General features: G+C 41.9%; 1 protein-coding gene across 1 annotated transcript; it reads left to right on the top strand.

Annotated features, from left to right (window-relative positions):
- The first annotated feature begins 534 nt into the window (after window positions 1-534).
- On the top strand, window positions 535-25,511 carry STON1 (stonin 1). The gene is made up of 4 exons (XM_015587645.2): window positions 535-639; window positions 12,615-14,576; window positions 21,383-21,585; window positions 24,029-25,511. Exons 2-4 carry the CDS (start codon window positions 12,662-12,664, stop codon window positions 24,101-24,103), a joined length of 2,193 nt encoding a protein of 730 aa, XP_015443131.1. The 5' UTR covers window positions 535-639; window positions 12,615-12,661; the 3' UTR covers window positions 24,104-25,511.
- The last annotated feature ends 2,156 nt before the right edge of the window (window positions 25,512-27,667 follow it).

Genomic DNA, 27,667 nt, shown 5'->3' with positions numbered 1-27,667 from the left:
ACATGGTGACTGGAGCTGGAATCACTGAAAGCTCAAGTGGCCCACGTCTGAGGTGGTGCCTAAGTGTGGCTCCTCCACGTGGCTTCTCTGTCCAGAAGAGAAGTTGGACAGAGAAGCTATAGCCTGGTTTTTTATGTTGTGGCTCAGAGTTCTGACAAGCAGGAAATGACAACTTCTAGGTCAGTTCAGGCCTATACCTAAAACTGTCACAGTGTTACTTCTGCCACTACATATTGATCAGAGCAGTGACAGGCCCTCCCAGATTCAAGGTGAGGGGAAATCAAGCCCCGCTTCAGTGAGGGACGAGGAGTACAAGGTGACATTTCAGAAGAGCTTGAGATGAGGGTTATTGTGCAGCCATCTTTTAAAGCCGCCTCACCTGAAGCATCGTCGCAGGCATCCTCACAAGTTTAGGTAGGAAAAGGTCTTCAGGGAGGCACATGACTCTTTGCAAGGAGAATTCGTCTTCATAGATTGTTAGTTTGAAGGGACCTTGGAAACCACTTACCAGCAGTGACTTGTTTTAACTTACAGAGCCAGAGAGAAGCAGAACTGGAACAAAATCTCAAACGCTGGCTTCCTGGCTCCCAGGCTGGGCAAACAGCTGTGGGACCTCACCCAGAGGGACCTTTGTGTGCTGTGAGTAGTAATCCGAAGGTCTGGTGGAGGAGTGGGTGTGTGAGAGAGCAGAGCCTTGGGCGGTGTCCCGTGGGAGACTTGCCGGCATCTTAGCGGCCACGTGAGCCCCTTGTGGTGCTGGGCTGGATATGTCAGGAGCTCGTCGTGGGTCTCTCTGGGCAGGGCTATGCAGAGGCACCTGGGGTCTTCCGTGAGGAGGCTGGGAATTTTACTCATTTAAATGGGGACTCAGAGTCAGGATGGTGGAGGTCATAGGGCTCAGTTGCCTCAGGTTGAGACTTAGAGATCCGTAAGTTTAAATATAAGCTAATGCCCATTGCTGAGAATGTCAGTTGGCACATCTATTCATTTGCATCCACTTAAAGAATGTTTGTAATCAGACTTTGCTCTAAGTGTAAAATTCTTCACTAAAGCCTTTATTGGCCTCTGAAATGCAATAAAATTCACAAATATTTTGCACACACTCCCTGTAGATTAAGAGACACAAATGTTATTTTTTGGTGTGATAATCAACATTTCAAATTAAGAGCCCAAGTAAATGTTGGTCTTCTAAATTTGGTTTGTAAATAGGACCTCAGTAAATGATTTTTAAAATCTTTCTCTATTTTTGGAATTGCTCAAGTTGTTATGTATTTATACTTATATACATTCATGGAATTCCCGGGAGTGGCCAGGAACAAAGCAAACATGTGTTTTTCTCTGTAAGGCAGTGGTTCCTACCTCTGTATTCACAATGGTGTGGACATTTCCAGATGAGCTTGGTGGTCAGCAACAGCCTAGGACTGGCCACAGATAAACCAAAATGCATTTGATTTGGGGTACACACACAGCCCTGATCACTTCTGAGGTTGTCTCTGTGGCTTGCAGCCCAGTTTGGGCAGCCAAGGAAGAGACCTGCCATAGTGATGATCCACGTGTGCAGAACTGGACTTTGTGTCTGCTTAGAGTGGCTGGAATGGAAGCCAGGTGGGAAAAATCCCCTTATGCTGGTGTTAACTGGCACATGACCCAGTGCAGAGAAACGTGAGCAAACGGTGTGATCACTGATGCCAGATCCGCTGCCTCCGTCTCCGCCCAAGCAGAAGCCCCCTCCCCATGTCCCTCTCTGCCCATGAGCCAGGATTGTCCTCTCCAAACCTCCCAGTGCACTTCAGCACAGGAGACGAGCACAATTTGTCATTTGTTGTTTACTCTGGTCTTTTCTACCAGGTTTTAAGGACCTTCAGAGCAGGAATCTATGGTAACAACAGCCTCTATGATCTCCCCCCGTATTTGCTGTTTTACAGATGTTACTTTATTTAGTATGCACAAGAGCCCTGTCTCGGTTTGCTCAGGCCTCCATGACAAAATACCACAGGCTGGGCAACTCACGCAACAGAAATGTGTTTCTCACAGGTTTGGAAGCTAGAAGTCCAAGATCAAGGCATTGGCAGGTTTGGTTTCTTCTGAGGCCTCTTTCCTTGGCTTGCAGATGGTTGCCCTCACATAGCATTTTCTGTGTGTTCACCTGCCTGGTGTCGGTGTGTCCTAACCTCTTATAGAGACACCAGTCACACCGTCTCAGGGCCGCATTTTAACTTAAATATCTCTTCTGAGGCCCTACTGAGGTGCTGGGGGTTACGACTGAATTGGGGGGAATACATTTTAGCCCACAACAAACCCTAAAAGTTGACTACTAGTATACTGTTTCATACCAAAGAAACTGAGGTTCATAGAATTAAAGTAACTTTGCCCCATGTCTCAGCTAGTCAGTGGCAGGGCTGGGATTTACACACAGGTCTAACTTCTGAACTCTCTTTCTCCACCACATGACCAGTGAATCAAGTCTTACTCATCCCTGTGGTCTGCATGGTACCTTCACCTAGGTCCCAGCACTTAGAAGATACTGTAACTATTTGCTGAAGGAATGAGCAGGGGGTGTGTGACACAGGAATGGGTACGAGAATATTTGGAAGACCTTCCCCAAAGCCCAGCATCCAACCACGAAGATCCTAGGAGACTCTCCGGCAGATGATGGTCCTTAACTTCTCGTACGGGCCATTCCAGTCTCCTTGCAGCACCATGAGTGTGCAGGAAGCAATCACATTTTAAAGCCTTAAATATTCTTTCTGGGCCATTTAACCATCGCATCCTTTCAAAACTCTAAAAGCAATTACATGGTAATTAAGATAAATTACTTGACCAATTTTCATAACAAAGTGGCCAATTTTGGTTCCACCCCCCCACCCCCACCCCAAATATTTAAGGTCAGAGAGAGATCCTCTTTATAGTTCTTTAAACTTCCAGGACTTGCTGCTTATTCTTCAGGAGGGCCTGTGGGCCTGCAGGGAAGAGAGGATGGAGGATTTGCATGTTTGAAATGTGTGATCTGAGCCAAGCCCCTGTACCCACCTCATTTTCATGATTTCCTGTGAAAATTTAGAATCAAAATCCAGGAGCTGCCATCTAACAACCACAGGGCCCTGTACCCCAGCCTAGCCCTGGGGGCCCCTGAGAAGATAATGACCTTCCTCATTTCCGTGAGCGCCTTGCTCTTCCCACTGGAGAACCCACGGGAATATAAATCCCAGAAGGCAGCCCTGAAAGCAGGTCTTGTTGGCAGGCCCTTGCCTGCACGAAGGCTCCCTCGTCTGCCTCCTTTTCCCAGCCACGGGTGGGCTGGATTTTTCAGAGAATAAGAAGGCTTGCAGCCCTTTCATGCTCCTGAGACAAAGTAGATACGGTATGAAGGGCAGGCTGTTACTAGGGCTGCCAGAAATCAGTCCACCCAGGAAACAGCAGAGCCCCAGAGAGAGCAGAAACCTAGGGACCAGGGGCTGGGGGTGGGGTGGCCAAGACATGGACAGCTGAGCCCAGCCTCTGTCCACAAGCTCCAGCATCCATGCTTCCTTTGCTTCCAGACTGGCAGCCTGCCCTCACCCCCACCTGCTGCCGAAGTTGCCCCCAACACTGTCACTGTTGACGAAATTACCAAACCCAGAGGTCATCTGTCTGTCTTGTCCCCACCCTCCACAGCTCTGAGAATGACCCCCAGCTCTACATCTGTAGCCCCTGGTTTTCTCTACATACCGTCTTGTATTCCTAGCCCCTTGCTAGAGGTATCTCAGACCTGACCGACCTGTGGTCGACCTGCTCCTCTTCCTGCCTCTGTCTCTGCTTTTCTAAGTGCCAGACTTTCCCTTTTCCCATATTTTCTAGATCACATTTGGTGGCCAAGTCCTGTCAAGTCTTCTTTTAAAATATTCCTTTATCTGTGCTCTCTCCTGTTCTGATTCCCATCCCGGTAGTCTGTGACGTAGCGGAAAGAGCATGAGATTTGGGCCTGAGACAGGGTTCAGAACTGATAGTTAGTACCTTTTTCTGGTTGTGCCATCTCAGGCAAGTTGCTGAACGTAAGTCTCCAATTTATTGTCTACAAAGTAGACACACACAGAAGGGTGGACACTGCTCACCACACTCAGCTCACTGACCTCAGTGTAGAGCAGGATTTTTCAACCGTGGCACTTGTGCTATTTAGGGCTGAATAATTCTTTGTTGTGGGAGCTGTCTTGTGCATTGTAGGATGTTTAGTAGCATTCCTGGCCTCCACCTACTAAATGCTAATAGTATTCCCTAAAGACAACTAAAAATGTCTTCAGACATTGCCAGAGGTCCCCCGGGGAGTGAGTCATTCCCATTGTGATATAGAGCGATGCCGAATCTGGATTGTGGATGACAAGTGTGGTCCCAGGTTTTCAGGTTTTCACCTTACATGTCAGTCACATGTAGAAAGGGACTATGTCACTTTTGAGCTGTCTTTTTCTCTGATTACATTTGACATCTCCAGGTGCTGTGCTGACTTGCTTGATTAAGTAATGTCTTTCATTTCACACCTTGGTTCAGCACACATCAGGCTTGCACCTTGATTTTCTCTTGCTGAAGAACAAGAGAACTGTTCAGGATTGGACAGGCACCCCAGGACTCTTGGCAGCATCCCCTGCAGGTCTGGCCCAACCTGCTTCTTGAGCCCTCCAAATTGTAGAATGATCAATGCAGATTCAAGAACCCTTCCCTTTAAGCGCTATGCTACCATTTTTCGAGTGCCTACAATATAGCATCTTACTTATTAATTTAGTATTAATGTATTTGGTCTTTAGGAAGTAGGTCTTATTTATTTTCACTTTATACATGAGGAAATTGAGTCCAAAAGATGTTAAGCAACATGGCTCAGGGCCAATAAGTGCAGGAACTGAGATGAGAGGCCAGGTGACTTTGGCATGAAAGTCTGCACAGTAGACATCTGTAATGTTCTATCTCTGTGGGTTGATTGCTGTGAAAAAGAGGATGAACACCCATGAGGGAGGGCTTCCTCTTAATCATGGCTCCAAAGCTCCCCATCCTGCCACCTCCAGCTCCTAAGGATGGACACCAGACCTTGAGGCCAGGCAGATGGCCAGTTGAGACCATGAGTCCCAGCTGTGTCCAGTACAAATAGGGCCCCGATTAAGGTAGTTTGCTTTCTTCATAACCTGGGCAAGACTTGGCTGTGGAGTGTACAGGGTGCTCACTTTTCTTTAAAAGAGCAACCCAAGGGTTCGGCACCACTCATTCAAGTCGCACACAAGAGGCTGACCCTGGTCCCATAGTCCTACAGAGTTCCCTCCTTGACCCTCTGTAGCGGGGAACTGAGGAGGGTCCCAGAGGCCTGTGAAGGGTCAATGACCTGGTGCTGGACGTGGGGAGGTTGGGGAGAGACCAGGCAGAACGAGCACTGGGCATCCTGCAGCATTCCAGAGCCCCATCCCGTGAGCGGGTCTGAGCCGCCTGATGGTCTCCCTGCTCTGGCCAGGAGGGGCTGGGACCAGGGGTGGGAGGCTTTAGTGCTGATAGTCAGAGGGGCAGTGAAGGGAGCTGCCAGATGCCACCCTCAGTGCCCAGAGGATGCCTTGGGGAGCAAAGCCTTTGCATGCCGAAGTCAAAGGCAAGAGCTCGTGGCCTGTCTGGAAGCCCTGGTCCTCTGTCAGGGAAAGCGAAGGGGGCACGTCCTCCTGTGATGATGCTGGTATCCTGGGGGAGGGAATCTGTGGCTGCTGCTCGTCCTGAGAGTGAAGCCGAGACTCTACTAAACCAAAGAAACTGGTCCTCATGGTCAGAACAGAGAAGCTGGCAACAGGACAAAAAGGCCAAGCTATCCAGAGTTCAAAGTGGACTGTATGTTGCCTAGCCCCAAGAACTTTATCTTAGAATAGCATGTTCCAGAATGTTCTGAAGCACACACTCCACCTGGGTCTTTTCCATGAAGAAAGCTGCATGTGTTTGACCATGGGCCTTTTTCCCCACACTGTTTGTTAACTTCTCTCCACTTTGGGGGATGCTGTCTTTAAGCAGGAGCCTTGAGCAGGGCTCAGCCACAAGGATAGGACTGTGATAGGAACAGATCACATCTAGAAGGCAGGGTAGTGGCATGCGTGATCATGAGCCAGGCCAAAGGGAGACAGTTTTAGAAAAGGATGTATAGCAAGTTGACCTGATGAAAAGTAAACTCCAGAATCTGGGCTCTAATTTCTTTCTGACTAGGGAAAGGAAAGCTAGAATGGGAGAGGGGAAACGGGAGAGAGAGAAAGAGAAAAGAACACTGTATAGACTATGTATTATGGGGCAATTTACAAATGAGGCAAATATCACCATTTTACAGATGAAAAAATTGAGGCTCAGAGACCTCCATTTAGCAAATTTCCATAGCATCTATGACAGTGACGTGACATGGTATTGGATACTCCATAAAAATGTCCTGGTGAGAAGAATAAAATTTGGAAATCAGAATGCCCGCCTAGCCTTAAATCTTTTCTTTCTTCATGTAGAGATCATCTGGGACTAGCCTGTCTGAGTTGGTATCTGTTCATATTACACTCTAAATTTAGGAAATGAGCAGATTATCAAGGTTAAAATAATAGCTGGGACCCAAATTCATCCTGGAAAAGTAGAGGTTAAATGCCACAGGGGAAGAGTGGGTTTGGGGAGCTAAGTTGGAACCAGCACAGACAATAATGGAAGGCTTGGATAGGTTTTGCTGTGCTTTAATGTTTTACAAATGGTATTTCCTGTCACATAGCTGAACTAAATACCACACATGTTTGTGATTAAATATGGTGGGCTGCAGAGCATGTGTGCAAATAATACATGCAGTACATGCAGTGGGCACTTCTGTAACCCACGGCGAGTGTGTGCTCTACAAGTGTTTTCACTTTACTTAGGGTTTCGTGTTGTCTTATGATTCCTTTCTGTTCCAAACTTTTAGTTTCCCCTTAAAGGGAAACATTCTACATGAATAATATTTTCAACACTTTTATAGCAAACCTTTAAAAAAAATTCTTCCTGGATACATTTTGCACACTGGCCTGCCCTTGACTTTGCCTTTGTTTCCAAAGTGTACGACCCAGAAGAGCAAGGAAGGTACTTAGATTTCAGTCGTCTAACTATATAGAACAAGAAGGAGGCTTTGCAAATGCAACTCCCATCTAGTTTCAATGTGGCAGTTGAAGAGTCCAGCCCTGGGGTGAGTTGGAGAATTCCTTACTTGGGTGACAGCCAATGAAACCACATAGATACTGACATGAAGACATTCTTTCTCTAGATTATGCAGCATTGTTACAGAGCATAAAGTCAAAGGCATAAAAGACTAAATTCAGCCCTGTGCAAAGGCGAGGGTGTCCCTGAGGGTCCAGATGTGTTTATGAGGCTTGAGTAGGAGTCAGCTCGACAACAACGATAGCTCGGGAGGGGCTGATACCCGGAGGCTACTGCTTAGTGTCTGTGATGCTTCCCTGAGTTCTCTCTGCTAAATGTCCCTTCAGCATCAGTCCTTCCCCAGTGTCTGGCAGGTACAGAGAAGCCAGACCCTGCAGATCATCCTAGAGGGAGTTGATCTCCACAGAAAACACTCTGAGGTAGGGACAGTCTTCAGTTGCAGATAACTTGGAATGCTGATTCAACAACCAAGTGCATCCTATTGGATTTTGACAATCTGCAGGTAAAAGTAGAAGTTCATATTTATATTTTATTTGAATAGTTTCTGGAGAAAAGCAAAGGAAAACCAAAGAACAGCAGGAGTAGACCTTTAAGAATAGAGGCAGGTAGGGGATGGCATGGGAGGAGGGATGATGCAGGGAGTTATACAACGTTTGGGGAATTAGACAGTCTACCAAGATAGCCACTAGAAGAGCAGGTGGCACCTATATGCGTTTATTGGGCAGCAAGTCTGAAAGATTGTTCATCCCTGAGGGTGGGCTGGCCAGTTGATGCAGTTGAGAAGGGCCAGAAGTAGGGCAGGCCGAGTGATGAAAGCCATTCTCAGAATTGACCCAAATTGATACTGAGCTGCTGTTGTTCTTGAGCATTCATGGGGAACACTGTCTCAGAGCTTGCCTTTCCCACAGCCTGTGGTGTCCAGCGGCAGATACATGTGGTGAGCTTTGTGGAGAAATAGGCTTCTCTCAGGTGAGAACCAAATCCTTCTAGTCTAGAGTGTTTCTGGCTGCAGGAAGGGGTGGCTCCTACTCTGGAGCTCTCTCCTTAGTAAAGGGCTGAGTGGTGGAAAGTACTTAAAAGTGGCAGTTAAGATATGGACATCAGCCAGTCATCGGATCTCTTGGGACCCTCTGGGGTGGTGGGTGGCATTGAGCGTGGACTTTGGGATCAGGCAGATCTGGTCACAGTTCAGGTATGCCTCTTACTGGCTGGGTGACTTTAGACAGTAGCTTAACCTCTCTGAGCCTATTTTCCTCTTCTACAAAATGTGTTATTATTTGATGGAGTTGTGAGGATTAAATGAGATCATGCACATATAGCCCTTAGCTTGCCATGAGCACATAGTAAATACTTGATAAATGTTGGTGTGGTTAGTTGAACAGAATACTTCCAGTTTATGCCTAACCCTAAAATTCAGTGGTTCTTTGAACTGGGGAAGGTAATAGCCTAGAGATTTATTTTATGGAAAACTGAATAGACCATTTAAAATTATTCAGTTGAAAATTTACTTTTGTCAGACATTTGGAGCAATGTGGAAGATGCCCTATTGAATGAGACATGATCCCTCCCTGAGAAAGCCTCACTCTGACTCTCAAAGAATATATGATTTTTTCCTACAATAACTTGAAAGTTTTGTTCCCAAATTCTTTTTGGTGAGACCACTTTTCCATGCCAGTGCTTCTTATGCATAAGGCTTACAGCAAGTAATTTGCAATATTTTTAGTATTTAAGACGTGACTATTTGTGAAAGATTTTCTTTTTAAAACAATTTAGAATAAATTTATTGTAATCTCTGTAATACTCTTTAAGGATTCCAGTATTTCTTGAGTGGAAGAAAGGGATGGAATGCAGGAATTGTGTGTAAGTGAAGCCTTTCTCTGTTGACTAGGGCCTGGGGCCTTCTTTTGCCGATTTGACATTTTGCATGGTGGGGATAATTAATTGTTTTAAGGCTTACCTAAATATTTTGGGGGGTTGTTAAACTCTGTGAACCTCCAAGAGAATATGCTAGGCTGTCAAATGCTATCTGTCACATGTGTTGAGGCGAGAGGTTGGAAACCATGGTCTGCCTAGATCCTTGTTATTCCCAGTGTGAGCTGGCATGTGCATTTACTTTCAATTTGATCTTGAGTTCAATGTATTCTGAAACAGCTTTGAAAATAGGCAGCCGAAAAGAATGTCTAAGTCTTAAGGGGAAGCAAACACTCCCCTGGAAACCTTCAAACTCAGAGATTGATTTCTTGCCCTGTCTCTGAATTTTGTCTGGAATTATTTTCTAGGAGTTGGCAGGATAATCCAGATTGACCGAAAACAGACCTCTGAAAGGACTGGGGCATGTAGGGTGTGATGGAATTCACATTTAAGGAAAAAGCCAGGGAATTGAGCCAGAGGAATTTTTGCTTCAGAGGAAGGCAGCTGGACTCCTGGGTTTCCAGCTCTGTACTAATTGGATCCTGGACTTTCGAGAAGGCGTTCAAATGCTGTGGTCCATTCTGGATTGTCATAAAATCTAAGTGAGATGTTGCCTATGAAAAGACTGTAAATGGGAGGACTCGGCCCTCTGGGAGGGAGGCCTATCCCATTTGAGTGCAGAAAAAAAAATACTGAGGTTAAATAGGTGTTGGTGCTTGAATACTCTCATGTGTCTTAAAGTAGATGGGGATGAAGTTGCAGATGACTAAAAGAAGACGCATTCTAGACCTCTCGACTCTGAGCTTTCTCATCCCTCTCTGAGACCCAGGTGGCCTCGGACAGATCAGGGCTCTGGACAGGATGTGGCCCCTTACCCTACTGGGGGGTGGGGATGGGTTAGGAGGGAAGGAAAGAGATGAAAAATGCTGGATGGAATTGCTTCTAGTTGTTGACTTTGGGAAAAACTGACTAGTTGCTGCTTTGAGACTAGAATAGAAAGATGAGATCAGATAGAGGTAAGAGAGAAATGGAAACGAGTATAAAAAGGATTGATAAGGAAGAGCAGCAAGAGGGATAGAGAAGAGAAAGAGGAGCATAGCGGGGAAACAAACCTGCCCGTGACCACAGGGTCTGGAGTCTTAGCCTCTCACTGCAGAGCGGCATCTAAGTTTTACTGTTTAAACAGGGACAGAGGTTTGGGTTCCCGTTGGGCACAATACAGGATTCTGTTTGGTCGAATTACACTTACATTGCGTTTGTTGAGCGCCTCATATGGAAGAGGCCCGTGTAGGAGGAAGAATGTGTTTTGCATAGATTTTTGCATTAAAGTTAGATTTTTTGCAAGGTGTGCTTTCTAAAGTTCAGCGGTCACTTAAAATGTAATGGGATTCATTTCTTTATCTGGTTTATGGATATCACTTTTCTCCACAGTAAGCAAAAACTGAAGAAACCAATGTGTGACTGTTTCATATTTTGAAGCTACCAGTGGAAAACAGATGAGGCAAAATGTTTGGTTTAGATCAGGAGTCAGTCTGAAGCTGAATTATTTCTTCTCTTGGTTTTCTTTTTCTTTCTTTTTAATAAACTCAACAAAAGTAAATATTTACATAATCTCTCACCCTATATGAAGAGTTATTTTGGCTGGATTCCTTCTGAAGAGGGTGAAGTGAAATGGGTCAAGAAGTATTGCTGCAGATTTCCAGACTCTAAGGCTTCTGGCGGTCCCTTGAAACACTGCTCTTCCTGCCCTGAAAACAAAGTGCTTTATGGCAGCTGCAGCCCCAGGACAGTGACAGTGAAATGCCCCCTAGAAAGAGCCAGCTGGCCTGCGCTGCTGCTCCCTTGTGGGTTTTGTGCCCTCAAGAATGTGCTGATTTAGCAAATGACAACACTGAGCTGCCCTGTCCCCAGTGGAGCCCCAGGCCCTCTCGCCCTCTCTGTGTTGGCTCTTTTCCAAGCCTGAATGATTGATTGGTTGAGCCTTCATTATCCACAAGAAGGGAGAAAATATGCCTTTCTCGTGGCCTTTATTCCAGCAGGGTTTGAGTTTTCCCATCAGTAGATCTCATGGAGTTTTACTTTCAGTTTGGAGTTTTGGTCAAAAAACCCCAGCGGTAGCACAATTTCTGCTTTTGAAAAAAATTTCAGCTGGATGTCAACCACCATAGAATTGCTGTAGAGTCAGAAAAAACTCAGAGACGATTCCAGGCTAATCACTGAATGTCTGGAGTGAGTGCCAGAGCAGTGCCTAGAAGTTGGGTACCCAACCCCGGGTCCGTGCTGTGGCCCTTATAGCTCATTGCCTCTGTTGTCATTAGAATAATTTCAATAATTTAGGTTATATTAGATTGACATGAAATGACCTGTGTTCAAATTCTGGTTCTTTCCAGGCCTAGGTATATACCCGAGAGAAACAATCACACAGAATCTTATACACAAATGCTTATAGCAGTATTATTTGTAAAAAAATAAAAATAAAAATAAAAATAAACAAACCGAATGTCCCTCAGCTAATGAATAAGTGAACAAAATATGGGATATCCTCACAATGATATATTATTCAGCCATAAAAAGGAATGAAATACTGATGCATACTACAACATGGATGAGCTTTGAAAACATATGCTGACTGAAGGAAGCCAGACAGAAGAGGCTATATATTGTAGATTCTATTTATATGAAATGTCCAGACGAGGCAAATTCATAGAAAAATGAAGTAAATTAGTGGTTGCCAGGGGATAGGAAGAATGGGGAATGACTACTAGTAGGTGCAGGGTTTATTTCTGGCGTAATTAGAATGTTCTGGAATTGGATGGTGGTTATAGTTGTACAACTGTGTGAATGTACTAAGTATCACTGAATTGTTTTAAAAAGAATGTGTGAATTTTATGTGTGTGAATAAAGCTGTTATTAAAAAAAAAAATTCTAGTTCTGCCTCTTACCAGTCGGGTGACTTTAGGCAATGATGCTAAACCTAAGTCATCTCTGCTATGAAACGGGACTAATGATATGCACCTCCTAGGGTGGTTTTGATAAATGAGATCATGAATTTGAAAATGCTTCTGAACTGTAAACCTCATGCATGTTTTGGGGCTGTCAGTGGATGACAAGTTCATTATAAATTGGGTTTTTATCTTCTGTTGTGTTTTCTATAGCACTAACAAGGTCTAGCTACATAGTAATTATTCAAATAAAGTCTTTTTGAATTGATTTAAAAGTTTTGAAGGTTTTTCTTTTAGTGGTGATAAAAATAATTCTTAAAACCCTCTTAACAAAATTTTAAGTGTACAGTATTGTAAACTATATGCACATCGTCATACAACAGATTTCTAGAACTTTTCCATCTTGCATGATCAAAACTCTATACCTGTTGCACAGCAACACCCCGTTTTCTGCTCCCCGAGCCCCTGGTAACCACCATTCGACATTCCGCGTCTATGACTTTGACTCAGTTAACCTAGAAATCTGGGTGCTTTTTTCCTCAGAACTAAAGACCTCTAGTAACTTGAATTTTCCCCCTCATTTCATATTCTTATTTTCTCTTTCTCCTTTAACAGAGACAACATATCTGATTCATTGACAAGATCACAATCTGATTTCAAAGATGTGTTCTACAAACCCAGGCAACTGGGTCACATTTGATGACGACACTGCTTTCCAGTCTTCTCAAAAGTCAAAGAATTTCCCTCTCGAGAATCAAGGCATCTGTAGACCCAACGGACTTAAGCTGAACCTTTCCGGTCCTAAGGAATTTCCCAGTGGATCTTCCTCCACTGGCAGTACCCCTCTCTCCTCTCCCATTGTAGACTTTTACTTCAGTCCAGGACCTCCAAGTAACTCTCCTCTCTCTACACCGACCAAAGACTTCCCAGGTTTTCCTGGCATCTCTAAAGCAGGGACTCACGTGCTTTATCCTATTCCAGAATTATCTTCAAACAGTCCCCTCATAACACCAGGTGCAGATTCTTCCGTGTTGCCTGCTAAACCAACCTGTTTACCCCCTGCTTCCTTACCCGATGACCGCTCGTGTACACATCCAGCTCCCAAAGTCAATCTTGCAGATGAAATTACCCCTCCTCAGGCTAGAAGCGATGCTCTCCAGTTTCAGTATTTTCGGGAGGATTGTGCCTTTTCAAGTCCATTTTGGAAAGATGAAGGCAGTGCTTCCCAGTTCACCTTTGACCCTCCAGGAAGCAGAAAAACGTTGCTGCCGAGAGACAAAGAGATGCCCATTGATCAAAAAAGCTTAAATCAGTGTTCACTCAACTACATCTGTGAGAAGCTTGAGCATCTCCAATCAGCTGAGAATGAAGAATCATTTAGAAATTTGTCTATGCCACGTCTGTATGCCGGAGACACTGCCTCTTCCTTTGTTCCCCACACGCTCTTCAGGAGCCGGCCCAAAACAGGATGGTCTTTCATGCTGAGAATTCCTGAGAAGAAGAACATGATGTCTTCTCGTCAGTGGGGACCAATTTTCTTAAAAGTCTTACCTGGAGGAATTTTACAAATGTATTATGAGAAGGGGTTAGAAAAACCATTTAGAGAGTTACAGCTCGATCCACATTGCAGGCTTTCTGAACCCAAACTCGAGAATTTCAGTGTGGCAGGAAAAATCCATACTGTGAAGATTGAACATGTGTCTTACACAGAAAAAAGAAAATACCATTCTAAGACAGAAGTAGTCCACGAGCCAGACATAGAACAGATGCTGAAGTTGGGGTCCACAGAGCACCATGACTTCCTCGACTTTCTGACTACTGTAGAGGAAGAGCTGATGAAGCTGCCAGCTGTTTCAAAACCAAAGCGGAGCTACGAGGAACAGGAAATTTCCCTGGACATTGTGGACAACTTTTGGGGTAAAATCACTAAAGAAGAAGGAAAATTGGTTGAAAGTGCTGTGATAACTCAAATCTGTTGCCTCTGCTTTGTGAATGGCAACGCGGAATGCTTTTTAACATTGAATGATCTTGAGCTGCAGAAGCGAAATGAACAGTATTTTGAAAAAGACCCAGAAAAGAAGGGGATCGATATTCTTGACTACTGTTTTCATAAGTGTGTGAAAGCACAAGAATTTGAGCAATCAAGAATCATTAAGTTTGTACCTCTGGATGCCTGCCGTTTTGAGCTGATGCGTTTCAAGACTTTGTACAATGGGGAAGATCTTCCCTTTTCTCTGAAGTCTGTCGTGGTTGTCCAGGGAGCATATGTGGAGCTCCAGGCCTTTGTAAACATGACCCCATCGGCACAGAGACCACCCCACACCAGTTCCTTGAGGTCTTGCGACAACATAATGATACACTTTCCTGTCCCATCACAGTGGATCAAGGCCCTCTGGACCATGAACCTCCAGAGGCAGAAGTCCCTGAAAGCCAAAATGAACCGCCGGGCATGTCTGGGGAATTTACATGAACCTGAATGTGAGCCTGTCATACAGGTCACTGTGGGGTCAGCAAAATATGAGAGTGCCTACCGGGCCGTGGTATGGAAGATAGACCGGCTTCCTGATAAACATTCAAGTAAATATTCAGCACCCCAGGTTGATTTTCGTGTGACATAGCTTCAGAGTTTCCACCCTCCTCCTTGGGTGGAGACCAGGCTGAGACGGATGGTGACTTCCGTCCGCTGAAGCCATGCTTATATATCGCGGGTGGGCGAGGGACTGTTTCGTCCCACAGCTAATTTATTTCATCCTCTTATACCTGTCTCCACCAGATAAATTTAGCTTACATTTTTTTTTCTAAGTATCGTAAATACCATCCTTGGCCAGGATTTTGTTGTAGATGGTGGCACTGAAGGAAAATGTGTAGTTGACTTCTACACATCAGTTGTCAACCTCAAATATTAAAAATATTGCTCACATAGCTTAGATTCCCTAATTAACCTTTAAAGATCTGCCGCCTATTGGTCTACCTGGGCATTTTAGCGTTCTCAACTAGTACTACTTCCTCCTTAGATTTTTGCTCCCTGCTTTTTGAATTAAGACTGCTTTTCGTTTTTACCCAAATTGATTTCTTTGCTGAGTTGACCAATTTGTCCATGTCAACTAGTCATTTCAGAATTAGGTAGATACAACCTAAGCATTAAAAATTCAGTTAATTTTTTAAGTGTTTGCAAAGAAAACAATTAACCTAGATGTTCAGAGCTTTGAAAAGAGTCCTAGTACCACATTTATTTTAGAGAAGTAAGTTGATAGTGGGAGTAATATAATGGAGCAAAAATTTTTTGAAATTAAGACTGCTCCCTGATTTAGTTTTATTATTTCTAGCAGAACACTGGACTGTCGAGCTAGATTGGGGGCAGATTTAGGGGGTTTGAGTTGATGGATTAATTGATTCAACCAGATCTTTACTGAGCACTTATTGTACACCAAGTGCCCCATCAGGAGCTGGGGCTAAAGATAAGATCGGAGCTCTACTTCCTAAAAGCTCACAGCTAGTCTGGTCCTTCAGGAAAACTTAATTTCATCATAGACTGTCCAGGCTGTGGACTTCAGAGGAAGCATTTTTAATTCAGGATGGCCCTGTACCAGTGTTTCTCAAACCTGGCTGTATGTTAGAATAGCCTGAGAGCTTTTAAATATTCCTGATGTTTTAGGCTCCACTTTAACCAATTAAATCAGAATCTCTGGGGGAGGGGCCCAGGCACCCATATGTTTTGAAGGCCCCCGAGGTGAACCTAATGTGTGGCCTGGCTTGAGAGCCATGCTCTCTGGGACCCTCAGTCCTGGGGCAGGAGGAGCGAGCTCCAAACTACAGTGAACATGGGGAGCAGCGGCATGGACCGCACCCTGGAGGGTACAGCACCACCTTGCCTCTGACTTGCAGTTTGCTGGCTTAACATCTGTGAACTGATTGTAGCTTGGGCTATGGACAGGGTCCAGCAGGCAAGAGAGACAGCCAGGTGTCTGAGGAGCCCCGGGCCCCTGTTCAGAAGGTAAGCCCCCCACCCTAACAGTAGACCTCCATGATACCCCCCACTGTTCTCCATCAATGCCAAATTCAGCTCTGCAAAATTCTCATGAATCACATTAGTTACGGTTTTAGTCCCAAGGACTAGTGAGGGCAGCTCAAGCTCAGGGCAGGGTGAGGTGGGGGTGGGATAGCTTGGTCACAGTGCATGGCCTCTGATGGCACCTCCTGGTCAACTCTAGTGTGGTGGGAATGTCTGTCATGACATAATCCACAGAGGTAATGTTTCCTGCTTTTTATAACTCTGCTGGAGAAGCAAGTTAAAACCATTTGCAGATTATCTTTATCCCAGAAAAACAAGTTTTGAGGTTTTGAGCACAAGCTTCCAAATGATCTATTCTAAAAATCATTTGTGCTACTTTTAGGAGAGAGGAGTTATGAAAATCGGAATATCATTGCCTTTTATTTTGCTAAACTAAAAGGGAGAAGAGAGGAAGGCAGTCTGGACCTGGGTCCCTAGATCTCCCCTGAGGTCTGGCTGGTGACCTGACCCCTGTCATTTTCCTTTGGTCCTAGAGATGGTCACTAAGATTGGAACAAAAGGCCAAACATGGCTTTTGCATAGATTCGCAGTACTAATTATGTTCCTGAGAGAGGAGCACAAAAGGGTTCAGCGTGCTGGCTTCTCAGAGAGGCAGGGATTCAGGCTCTTAAACAGCCCGTTCCAAGGCTGCTCTGCCTCAGAGCAGGCACTCTGGCAACTCTTCCATGGCTGCCACACTTATTTTTCAGATTTTGGAAGGGGAACATCCTATAAAGCTTGTGAAAATGATCCAGTTTATAACACTGTTGTGAGCTGATGTATAGTTAATTGATTCAGTCAACAGGAATTTATTGACAAGAGGGCTCATAGCTTAGATCCCCTAATTAACCTCATTCATTCCACAAACACCCAGTGCTGGGCCCTTGGGAGATACAAAGGCAAACGTGATCCCTGCTATCCAGAAATGTAACAGTCTTAGTAGGTGAGACAAATCCAGAAGCTGCTCTCCAAATGTGCTGTGGAAATGTGCTCTATTCCAGGCATGTACATGTAATAGGGATCTCAGAAAGGAGTGATAAACCACTGGGGGTACTCAGGAAGGCTTTGCGGAGGAGGGATTGGGTAAGTTTGGCATGGAAGAATCAGTAGGAGTCCATCAAGGATAGAAACAGCAGAGACACAGCTGTGTAGGCAGGAGATCAGAAGAATCAGTAGGAGTCCATCAAGGATAGAAACAGTGTAGACAGGAGATCGTGCCTAATTTTAGGACCAAGGGTATGGTGGGAGGGGAAACCAGCATAGGAAGGACTTGGGAACCATGCGTTGGGGTGTGGTTTGTCAACAGGGTTTCCAAAGTGTTTTCAGGCACTCTGTCTGTGACAGTCATACCTCGTTTGAGAAAGTCAGGCCTTCATTGGAGAGGAGAGATTCAGGAGTCGATTGTATGCGCACAGGTGGCTGGTAGGAAGGGAGACATTCTGAGCATATTTAGGCCCTGTCCCAACCATGACTGGGGCAAGGGAGGCCCAGGTATGAACATTTATACAAGGCTCTCAGGAAGCCAAGATTGAGAACTACTGACCTGGTACCTCCTGTGGAAGCTGTTGTGGTCCTCTAGGCAGAGATCATCCCTACCCGCTCTGTGTCCCTGTGTCTTCTAGAGCTCTGTTATTGCTCTCTCATCGTATTTACTAGCAGTTGAGCTCACTGAGAACAATTATAAGAGTGAGTATCCCCAGAGAGGCTGCCAGACTTGATCTTGGCCTTCAGGAATTCCTTTTGAGGACTTTAATAGCACCAGGCCCACACAGAACAATATTTTACAAACATTCCAGTCAATTATACAGTGATACTTTACTGAATAAATCCTTCGGGATCAAAGCTGCTTTGTTTAGATGAAATCTGTGTGCAAAGAAGAGGCCCCTGGAACAGGCAGTGGAGTGGGGCTGTGTCAAGTAGAGTCTGGGTGGCATGGAGTGGCTCTGAAGGGGGCTGGGATTGTGTGGTCCTGTCTTGGCTTCACGTTGTGGGAGTAGAGGAGGGTAACGCAGAGGGTGAGAGGGTACCTGGCAATTTGCTTTTAGAGGAGAAACAGTGAGGTTGGGGCAGAGAGGAAATCTTTGTCCCAAGTCGGTGCTTCTCAAACTTTTGTGTGCACAGGAATCACCTGGTTAAAATGTAGATTCTGGATCAGCATTTTTTACAGTGTTTCTCACTCATTCTCAGGTCAGTGCTGCAGGCCCACGGACCACATTTAGAGTAACAGGGTCTTAGAATGCATCTTTATTTTTCTATATGATTTTTAAATCAATTGAGTGTTTATAGAGACAGTATTTTTTTTAAAAGTCTTTAAAACATTACCCATTTCAAACTAGTTTCTTAAAAAAAATTTTTTTTAAATATGGAAAATGAAAGAGAATATATGAACTAGTTTACCAGGTACTAATTTAAACATTTTTAAAATTTATTTTTCCTGTGGATTTTTGGGATCAGGATAGACTTCTTTTTTACTTATATATGATTTCAGGGGAGGTAGGAAGGGCTGCTGGCCCCTTAAATGTCTCTTCTACTAGCATGTCAACATTTAATATTCCTTTAACAGTGGGCAAGTCTTTCATTTTACAGCAAAGGTTGGCCTTGGGCAGGTAGCTCAGGTGGTTCGTTCAGACTAAGGTGTGAATGACAGCAGAGGAATAGAGGAGCCTTTCCTGAGGACAGGCTTTGGTGGGGCCTAAAGGGGTGGGAGGAGTGGAGGAGAGGAAAAAGAGGTGGATGGAGAGGGAAAGGAAGAGAAAGAGGAGGAGGAATGAGAACACTAGTTAGCCGGAGGAGGTGCAGATGGTGGCACAGAAGTAGAAAGGGGAGTGGGAGAGGTGGAGGGTCAATTAATGAATATATATCTCTACCTTCCAATTTTACCAATTTTAAAATTTAATTTGGCTTTACTTTTTTTCCTTGCTCTCTGTCATCAGCACACTCGTTGCTCTCTCCTCCTCCACTTGTGTCATCCTCCTTCCATTTGTACCCTCTAACTCTCAACAATTCAGTTTCAGATGTGAAATATTTTGGTTCAAGAGGGCCCAGGTATGGACAAGACCTAAATAGATTTTGTCATTTGCATTCCCTGTGCTGAGAACTTGGTTCTGAGAATAACAATTACCAAAGCCTGAGAGTGCCCCCTGCTGGTCAGTACTGAGATTAAATAACAGTTTTTTTCTATCTTTTATTCATTTATTTGTAAATTCAGCAAATATCTTTTGAGCCCAAATGTACCAGACATTGTCCAAGGGACAGACATGATCCTTTCATCATGGAGATCAAAGTCTAAAGGGAAGGGGGTGTGTTATTAAGCATTGTAGAATATTGCGAGTTTTTAAAAGCTGGGAAGAATGTCAGAAAACTTAAACAATGCACTCCTTTATCTTTTATCATTTTTTTTTTTTTAGAAAAGCAGGTAGAAATGTTTTATTTCTGATACCTTTAGAGTACTAGATCTTGTAATTTTATAGGTCTTCAATTAGGTAATTTTGCAAAAGGTTCCAAAAAGCTTCTTCCTTTAAAATGTGAATATCAAATTACATCATTTCCAATATTATTTTCAGCTTTAAAAGTGTAGAATTCACAGTCCCTTCATTAGCAAAATTATGGTAATCAATAATATTGGATTTATAATCACATAGTGCTTTGCAAAGTGATCATGTATGTCCTGCACTTATATCTACACTACTATCGTGTACCATGCATGGCTTTAATGCTCTAGGTGTGCTGACTGCTTTGTTTTATCCTTACAACAATCCTATAAGGTTCATGTTATTATTATCATCTTCATTCCTATTTTCAGATGGGGAAACTGAGGCTCAGAGAGATCAAGTAACTTGCCTAGGATTGCACAACTGTTAAGTAAGCAGAGCTGGGATTAGACTCTGGGCAATCTGGTCCAGTGTTTGTGTTCTTAACCACTGTGCCATAGAGGACATAAGAGGACCTGAATTAAGTTTAAATGAGCTTACTGTGTCCTCACTGCAGGCAGAAGACTAGAAAGGGTAATGGATTGTGGAATCTCTCCTGGGTATGTGTGTGTGTGTGTGAATAAAGTTATCACTTGCCTGCAGTGATCTGGGTAGCTTAGAGCACCTCAGAGGCCACGATTGTCCTACCCTACATGTAAGTGTTAGGGATGGATAATGAGCCTCTGTTGGTTAATTGATTGATGACTTCTCAAGGCCTTTTACAGTCTTAGAATTCTATTAGTTTCTCTACAAGAAACAGGTTGTAAAGAATGAAAGGCAATTTATCTTTTAAGAATTAAGTGAAATCCTTTAAACTCTTGTTTCTGTGCCTAAAGCTATATTCTGATGGAAATGTTCTTTCTGAAACTATGTCAGTGCTACAGTAATTTAATTCTAGCTTTTGAAATTACTCTCACCTCATACATTTATTTAAGTAAAGATAGCTGCATTGGATATGTAGATGCTGTGGACAATGCAACAGAATCATGGAACATTTATAAAGTTAATACAGTGATTATAATAAAAATATTTTTTTTACTTCATTGTTACACACACACACACACACACACACACACACAGAGTACATGACCATACTTTAAAATCTTTGCATATATTTGACATTTCTTGGTCTGGCACAGAGCCTGGCCTGGCATAGAGTAGATGCTCAATAAATAGCAAATTGAATTAAATGAAAATAAATAGATTGAAACATTGAAAGCCAATATGCCCATCTCTGCACTGTGCATCTGTTCCACTCAAAGCTTTAAGGAAGATGAGTGAAAATTAATATACTAAAATATAATCTGTTCTGCTGAAAAAAGGAATTCTTGGCCTAGAATATTTTCTGAAAAGTAGTAAAATTTCATTAACTTTAAAAAATAAGAATTTTTTATAATGTGACTTAATTTAGGTTGAAGTTTACCTTTGCATTAACTGTCCAAAGAAGTAGTAAGAAAATAAATAAATTAAGAGTTAATATAAGAGCTTATTCAGTCTATTAAGAAAGTTTTTTTACAGATCCTATGCACATTGTAGCTAAATAATGATACTTAATATATATCACTTATCTCTTAATTAAAGAAACAATATACTAATAGAAAACATTTTTAGGAGTTAATATATTCATGTATATAGTAATAAAGTTGTACTTATTTTAAAGCTAGTACTTAAAAAATGCAGATAGATTTCCCCCTAGTTATTGCAGAATTGGGAATTTAGATGGTATTTTGTTCAAATGGGATTCACACTGCCATAGTGCTGATGGAATTCATTGTTAAAGAGAGGGATCGGTGCCTCTTAGATTCAAGAGAAATGTTTAAGGGCCATTGAAAGACTTTGACAATTTGATTTTTTTCTTCAAGGTCCTGATCATCCCCATTGTTTGTCATACAAACTAGAACTTGGATCAGATCAAGAAATTCCCTCTGATTGGTATCCATTTGCTACTGTTCAGTTTGGGATGCTTGACACCTGTGCCTCAAGGACAGAGGTCAGGTCTTTGGGGGTGGAGAGTGATGTCCAGCCACAGAAACACGTTCATCAGCGAGCTTGCTACAACATTCAGGTACCTCCTAAAGCCGACTGGCTCAAGGTGGGGCTTCTAGAGCTGGGACCTGATCTTACTTTGAATATTTGCTTTGCCCTCTTAAGTGACCATGTATGTGTGTGAGTGTGTGTGTATTTGACCTAAAGAGCCTGACCATCCAAACCTGAAGGTCATCAGTGAGCCTAGTTCTTCCCCCTCAATCCTAGAGAACATTAGGCACCTGAGCACACAGTGCCATGTACTTAATTCAGATCTTAATGAAAAACATGGCATCAGAAATGAATTCACGTTTCAGAAGCATATTTATAATATAAATTATATTAGAATAGCATTGCCCAATTGTCTGTGGAACAAGGGTCCCATATAATGAGCCAAGGAAAAATAAGTTCAGGAATGTCATACACTAAATTAATGTTTAATGAAGGTTCTGAGAAGTCCTGCATTAAAGAAACTTGTTAACCCTATTTTGCCCAACTCATTGATTATAGCATCTTGCCTTTGGGGCATATATATGTGCATGTAAAACATCTATCCATATCTTCTGGGATAGTATTCTGTGAAGCACCCCTTGGGAAATGCTGAGTTACTCTGTTATAACAACTTGAATAAATGTTTGCCATGAGTGCTTCTGCATTCTTGGGCCAGATGAATTAAAGAGTGACGTGTACTTGCACCTGTCTCTAAACTGGCTTTTCTTCTCAGCTTCAAAGATAGTAAATACAGAGAGAACCTCTGCCGCACATTTCCTGTAATATCTTGAAATGGTGACATTAGTGGTTCTGTTTACAAATATAATATTTAATTAGAAAATATTTCAAAAATCACAAAAATTAAACAGCAAATAACAAGCAGTTGATTCAGTTTAGAATTTATATATTTTCCTTTTTTCTTGCACATGAGTTGCATTTTATACTTTTTAATACCATTTTAAAATCTTATGTTACTTGAATCTCAGTTATGATTAGTGCCATTCAGATTTTCCACTCATTTATTTATATTAAAAAATAGTATGATTATATAAAACATCATAAACACCAACTGGTGGTTCTATAATACAGTAATATGTTTATTTTGAACCATCTGTTTAGAAGTCTATATGTTTGGGTCCATTGATTATTTTTTCTATAGCTAAAGTTAATGATGGGTGGCTGCTGTCCCGTGTAGCACCTTGGGGACCAAAGCACTTATTCCCCCAGCAGCTGGGAATTGCCCTGGCTGAAGAAAACTGCCTTGGTCCAGTGACTAATGGATATAGGGATATAAAGACCCTTTTTCCTCAGCTCGGGATAACTCTGCAGGGCCATCCTAGCTTCAGCTCTCTCTAGGTGTCTGCTGAAGCTTTTATTGTGACTGGATTGCAGCCCAACTTCTCCTTCTTCCCATTCTGCTTCTTTCCCTTCCCTCCCCTCCCCAACAGGTGTTGACCCCAACAGCACTCCACAGTAAACTGCATATCAGTCTCCATCTCAGAGCTTGTTTCTTGGGAAACTCGACTTGTAGCACTAGGTGTATAAATATGTGTGACTGAAATGTGGGTCAAATGCACATGGAAACTTCATTCATACCTATTTTCCTTTTCTTGGGATGTGCCAATTTCACACAGGTTTAGAGGACACTCAAAATTATATAATAAAGTCTCTTTCACTTTGATAGCATTTACTAGTTGATCTGCACTTGGTGGCAATCGGTTTTGAAATATCATCTTCCATTTAATAAATATTTATTGAACAATTTTAATGTGACAGGTGCTGATCTAGATGCCAGGGACACAGGAGTGAGTAAGAGACAGGTCTCTGTCCTCATGAAGCTTACTTTCAAGTGGAGGAACAAGAAATAATTAGTGAATAAATAAATAATGTAATTTCAAATAGCGACAGGTTCTAAGAAGAGAATAAAATGGGGTAATGGGACAGAGAGTGAGGGAGGGCTTCCTTATCGAGAGTGTTCCAGGAAGGCCACTTAATGCTTACGTTGCGATGAAAAAGATGAGGCGTAGGCAGTTGGTTCAGCTCAGTTTACTAGTTTGTAAACTAGTTTGTTTTAGTTTATTAAAGAGATGATTTTGGGGGTGTTATAAATGTTAAGTGGGCTAAAGCCTGGATATATGATATGGGGGTATAATTGATCACATGTTTAGCCAGATCTCTAAATGTCTTATCAACATAGGTATTCTGTATACATTTCTAAAACCTATGTTTGACTTAGAAGAGAGGAGAGTTTCAGTTCTCTTCAAGATTTGACGCTAGAGGGAAGGAAGATCCCGTGGGTGGGGAGGGTTTGTTGCCCAAAAGGACAGCAGAGTGCCTCACTATGGAACTAACATGAGAGGGTAGACAGGCTGTGTCTGTGTCCAAGGATGAGGTGGCTCTAGCCCTTGCCTCATGTATGAGGTAGAACTGAACAGATGTTAGTGCTGTGTTGCCTTTGTTAATGCTGTCCATGTTTTGCTTTTGCATAACAGGTTGAAATAGAAAAGAAGTGGATTAAAATCGATGGAGAAGACCCGGAAAAAGCTGGTGCCTGTGTAACCCAGTAGGAGTAGCAAGAGTTAATGACGATGACCCACTTTTCAAATATGTAATTCACAGAAACCACACACGGTTCTGCTATTGTATAGTGGAAATGACTTCTGAAGAGAGGGCTTAAGACAGATCCATTGGTTCTGTTTAGAGAAGCTTAGACCTAAAACCAAATAATCTATATTTTATGCTTTTGATATGTTTGCACCCTATGGGTTTGATCTAAAATGTATCTATAATTTGCGTGATGTTTTGCTTCCTATTGAAATTGACCCAACCACCAGCTTGGCTAAAGTGTTTTTGATTTTTGGTTACTCAGTGGCTGATTGTTTTGCACTCTGGCTCACCCAGATGCCATATTTATTATCCTCTAGTCCCTGTCTCTTCTTGGTATGTTAGCACCCGTACCGGAAGGTGAAACAAAGGAAACATAGACCCGAATACTTAATTTTCCCTCTTGCTCATCTCTGAAGTGTGGCTAGGTGTAGAATGATGCTGAAACCACAGGCTAAAATGGAGTTGTGGAAGTATCTGTGATTTTGAATTATTTATCTTCCTGTCCTCTTACCACATTGGTGAGTTATCATCAGCTATGTCTGGTACCTGTCTTTCCCCCATGGTATTATCATTTAAAAAATATATTTGTATTCTGGTGTGTATTGCAAAGAAGTTATTTCTGTTGATATACATATTTTAGTACGAGTCACTAAGACATATTGCATTTTGCTTGGAGAATTTCCTTTTAAAATGGAATCCCAGTATTGGATGCTAGTTAAAATATTTATGTGCATTAAAGATGATTTTTAAAGTTCATGAATATTGTTTCCCAAAAGTACAGACTCTAAGATACTGTATTTTGATAAAGTATTATTTGTAATTAACACAAGACTCTTGAAGTCTAAGTCATATTACGATTATTTTATGCTAGTTCTGCTGTCATCCTATTTATGCTAATACTTTAAATTTAGAGTATTTTTCTTTAAAAGATGAACAAAATTAAAGATACTAGATTGTTTTACCTGGATTTCTAAGAGGTAACATTTTTATTTTTCAAAGTCAGGTAAGTGTTTTCTAATGAAAAGTCTGGTGTTAGCAGTTATAATTCTGTTTATAACTTCCTTTCAATATTTACAGCAAAAGATTAAACTTTAAAAATGTGTAACCTATTTTTTGGATATTTTTTAGTCCTCATATGATATTAATACACCTTCAATTTATGTTGAATCTTAAATATGATTAGGAGGTATTTTTCTCTATTTACTAGATTTGTGTTGAGTCAAAACCGATATAATAATGTTCTTCCAAACAACATTTATTTGTCGGCCGAGAGTTTATGTCTTATGTTTTATTTAATATTGTATTACGTTCATTGTAATCTGTTCCAAAAACATTAAAACAAACATTTATGATGGTTTGTATAAATCAGCAGATTTTATTGCTTTTCATTATTTTGCTGTAACGGCAAAGAACGCAAAAGTTGACTGTTAAAATGAATTGGTATTGTTCATTTTAACTCCACTTGATGCATTGCTCATAATATCATATGCTTGAGACTCACTGTTGATGTATAGGAGGGCAAATCTCTGTGTGTGTCATTTAAAAAAAATTCCACCATCTTTCCCCATTATTTGGCATGGCACATTCTGAAGTGACTTCAGTCCGCTCATCATAAATATGGAGGCGGACTGGAGCTGATGCTGCTGCACAATTCCAGGGAAGTCAGCTGGGTTAATTACTGCCATTACTTTCAAATCTGTTTTATGGAATCCTGCCCATAAAGAATACAGAGTCGGATTCAGATGAACTTAATGAATATTTACACCTCAAAATAATTTCAGCAAAGGGTTCAATTAATCTCTCCTCATGCTTCACAGGTTACCCCGCATCTGTGGCTACCTCACTGCTGGTCATTTATTTACCAGCCACCCAGCCTTCAGGAGCATCTCAAGATTCAGCGCTGGAATTAGTAACAAAACACTGACTAAGCCTAAATTGAGTTTCTGCAGCAATGTAAAGGTTGATAGCATTAACAGCGGGGTGCTACGGCATAATTGTTAATTTGCACATCTATTAGGATCCTTAAATATTCATTACTTAGTGTTAAATTAACATTCAGTGTAGGGAGGAGAGGTTTTTTTAAATACAATTCTTCTGACCTCAGAAATGGCAGAAGGTCAAATGTGACCATAAGTCCTGTAAGTGAAAAATCAGGTAGGGTCCCCTTAGAATTACAAATTAAGTGGAATCTCCTTTGCTAGAAAGTAAATGATGATCTTCAAGATAATAACTATGATAACAAAAACCCCTGCTTTTAAGGTCGAAAAGAGAGGAGGAAGTGAGTAAAAGAGGAACTATGCCTTTCTAGCATCTTAATATAGGTAATTTAGATCAACCCTTCCTGAGTTTGACAGTTTGGAGGTCAGCTGTTTGATTGACACAGAGCAGGCTTCTAAGGACTTGACCAGTTTCTGACTAGTTTTCCTGTTCTTATTGTTCAGGTCTGGTTGCCTTGCCAGTCAAAGGATCATATCAACTGTGTAAATGAATTCATAGCTTGATGGTTACCCGATCAATTGTACAGATCAGAATTTAGGGACTTTTTTTTTTCCTATGAGAATATAAATAGTTTATCCACTTAAAAAGGTATGAAAACAGATACTTTCCAGCATATACATAAATGCTGGAATTTTTATACCTGATTTATATATTAGACAGTTCTAGGATTTAGTTCTCTTTATTCTGGAACTGGGCTTATGATGCAACCCCTTTCTTATAAATTCAGTTAGAAGGCCTTCTTTAATAATGATTAAATATTATACCTTAAAATATGATTCTATGTCATATCAATACAAATATAAAACAGATTGAGCCTTAATAATCGTGTAACAAACTATTTGGTAGATTGCATATTGGGTTTTTAAAATTAAAGATGTATTTCTAATGATTCTTGCTGTATGATGGACTTATATCTTCTTTTGAAAAGTCTGGGGCTATTTTTTTTTAAGGTGCGAAATCAATTTCAGTAACCTTAAACAATTGACTCTGTCAGGCGAATGTGTACTGCTTTACTATTAAGGAGTCAGTAAACATGGCATCTTGGCACATCCTGGAAAAATAACACTACCAAACTATAATTTCTGATGTTAAAGGATGGCTTTCAAAAGAGGATATAAGAAATAATGTGAGTATCTGCCCAAGGTTTTACTTAATTCATTAACTAACAATGGAATTGTTAAGAGTTACAACTGGTTCCAAGGAGAATTCAAGGAGCAGAGAGACATACAGGAGATAAGGAATTCTGAAATGAATTTACAAATAGATGCAAAATGGATCTATCTACAGGGCGATAATAATCAATTGCTCCTACCACCACACAATTAATTTGCATTTGAATAGACTAGGATTATGTACATTATCCATTTTCTAAAATTTACAGAGTTGAAAAATAACTAAAAGACCGAAAGGTATTGATAACCTGGATAAATAAATGAGCTCGAGAGGACATCTACTTTTTAAAGTCATTCAATTTTTTCTGACAACAGGACAGGAGAATTCTAAGGAATTTTCAGACTTTGCCAACT

Source organism: Pteropus alecto, unplaced genomic scaffold (assembly GCF_000325575.1).
Source record: "Pteropus alecto unplaced genomic scaffold, ASM32557v1 scaffold131, whole genome shotgun sequence".
Classification (NCBI taxonomy): domain Eukaryota; kingdom Metazoa; phylum Chordata; class Mammalia; order Chiroptera; family Pteropodidae; genus Pteropus; species Pteropus alecto.
Note: the sequence above shows the minus strand (reverse complement) of the source record. Positions and strands in the feature narration are given on the sequence as shown.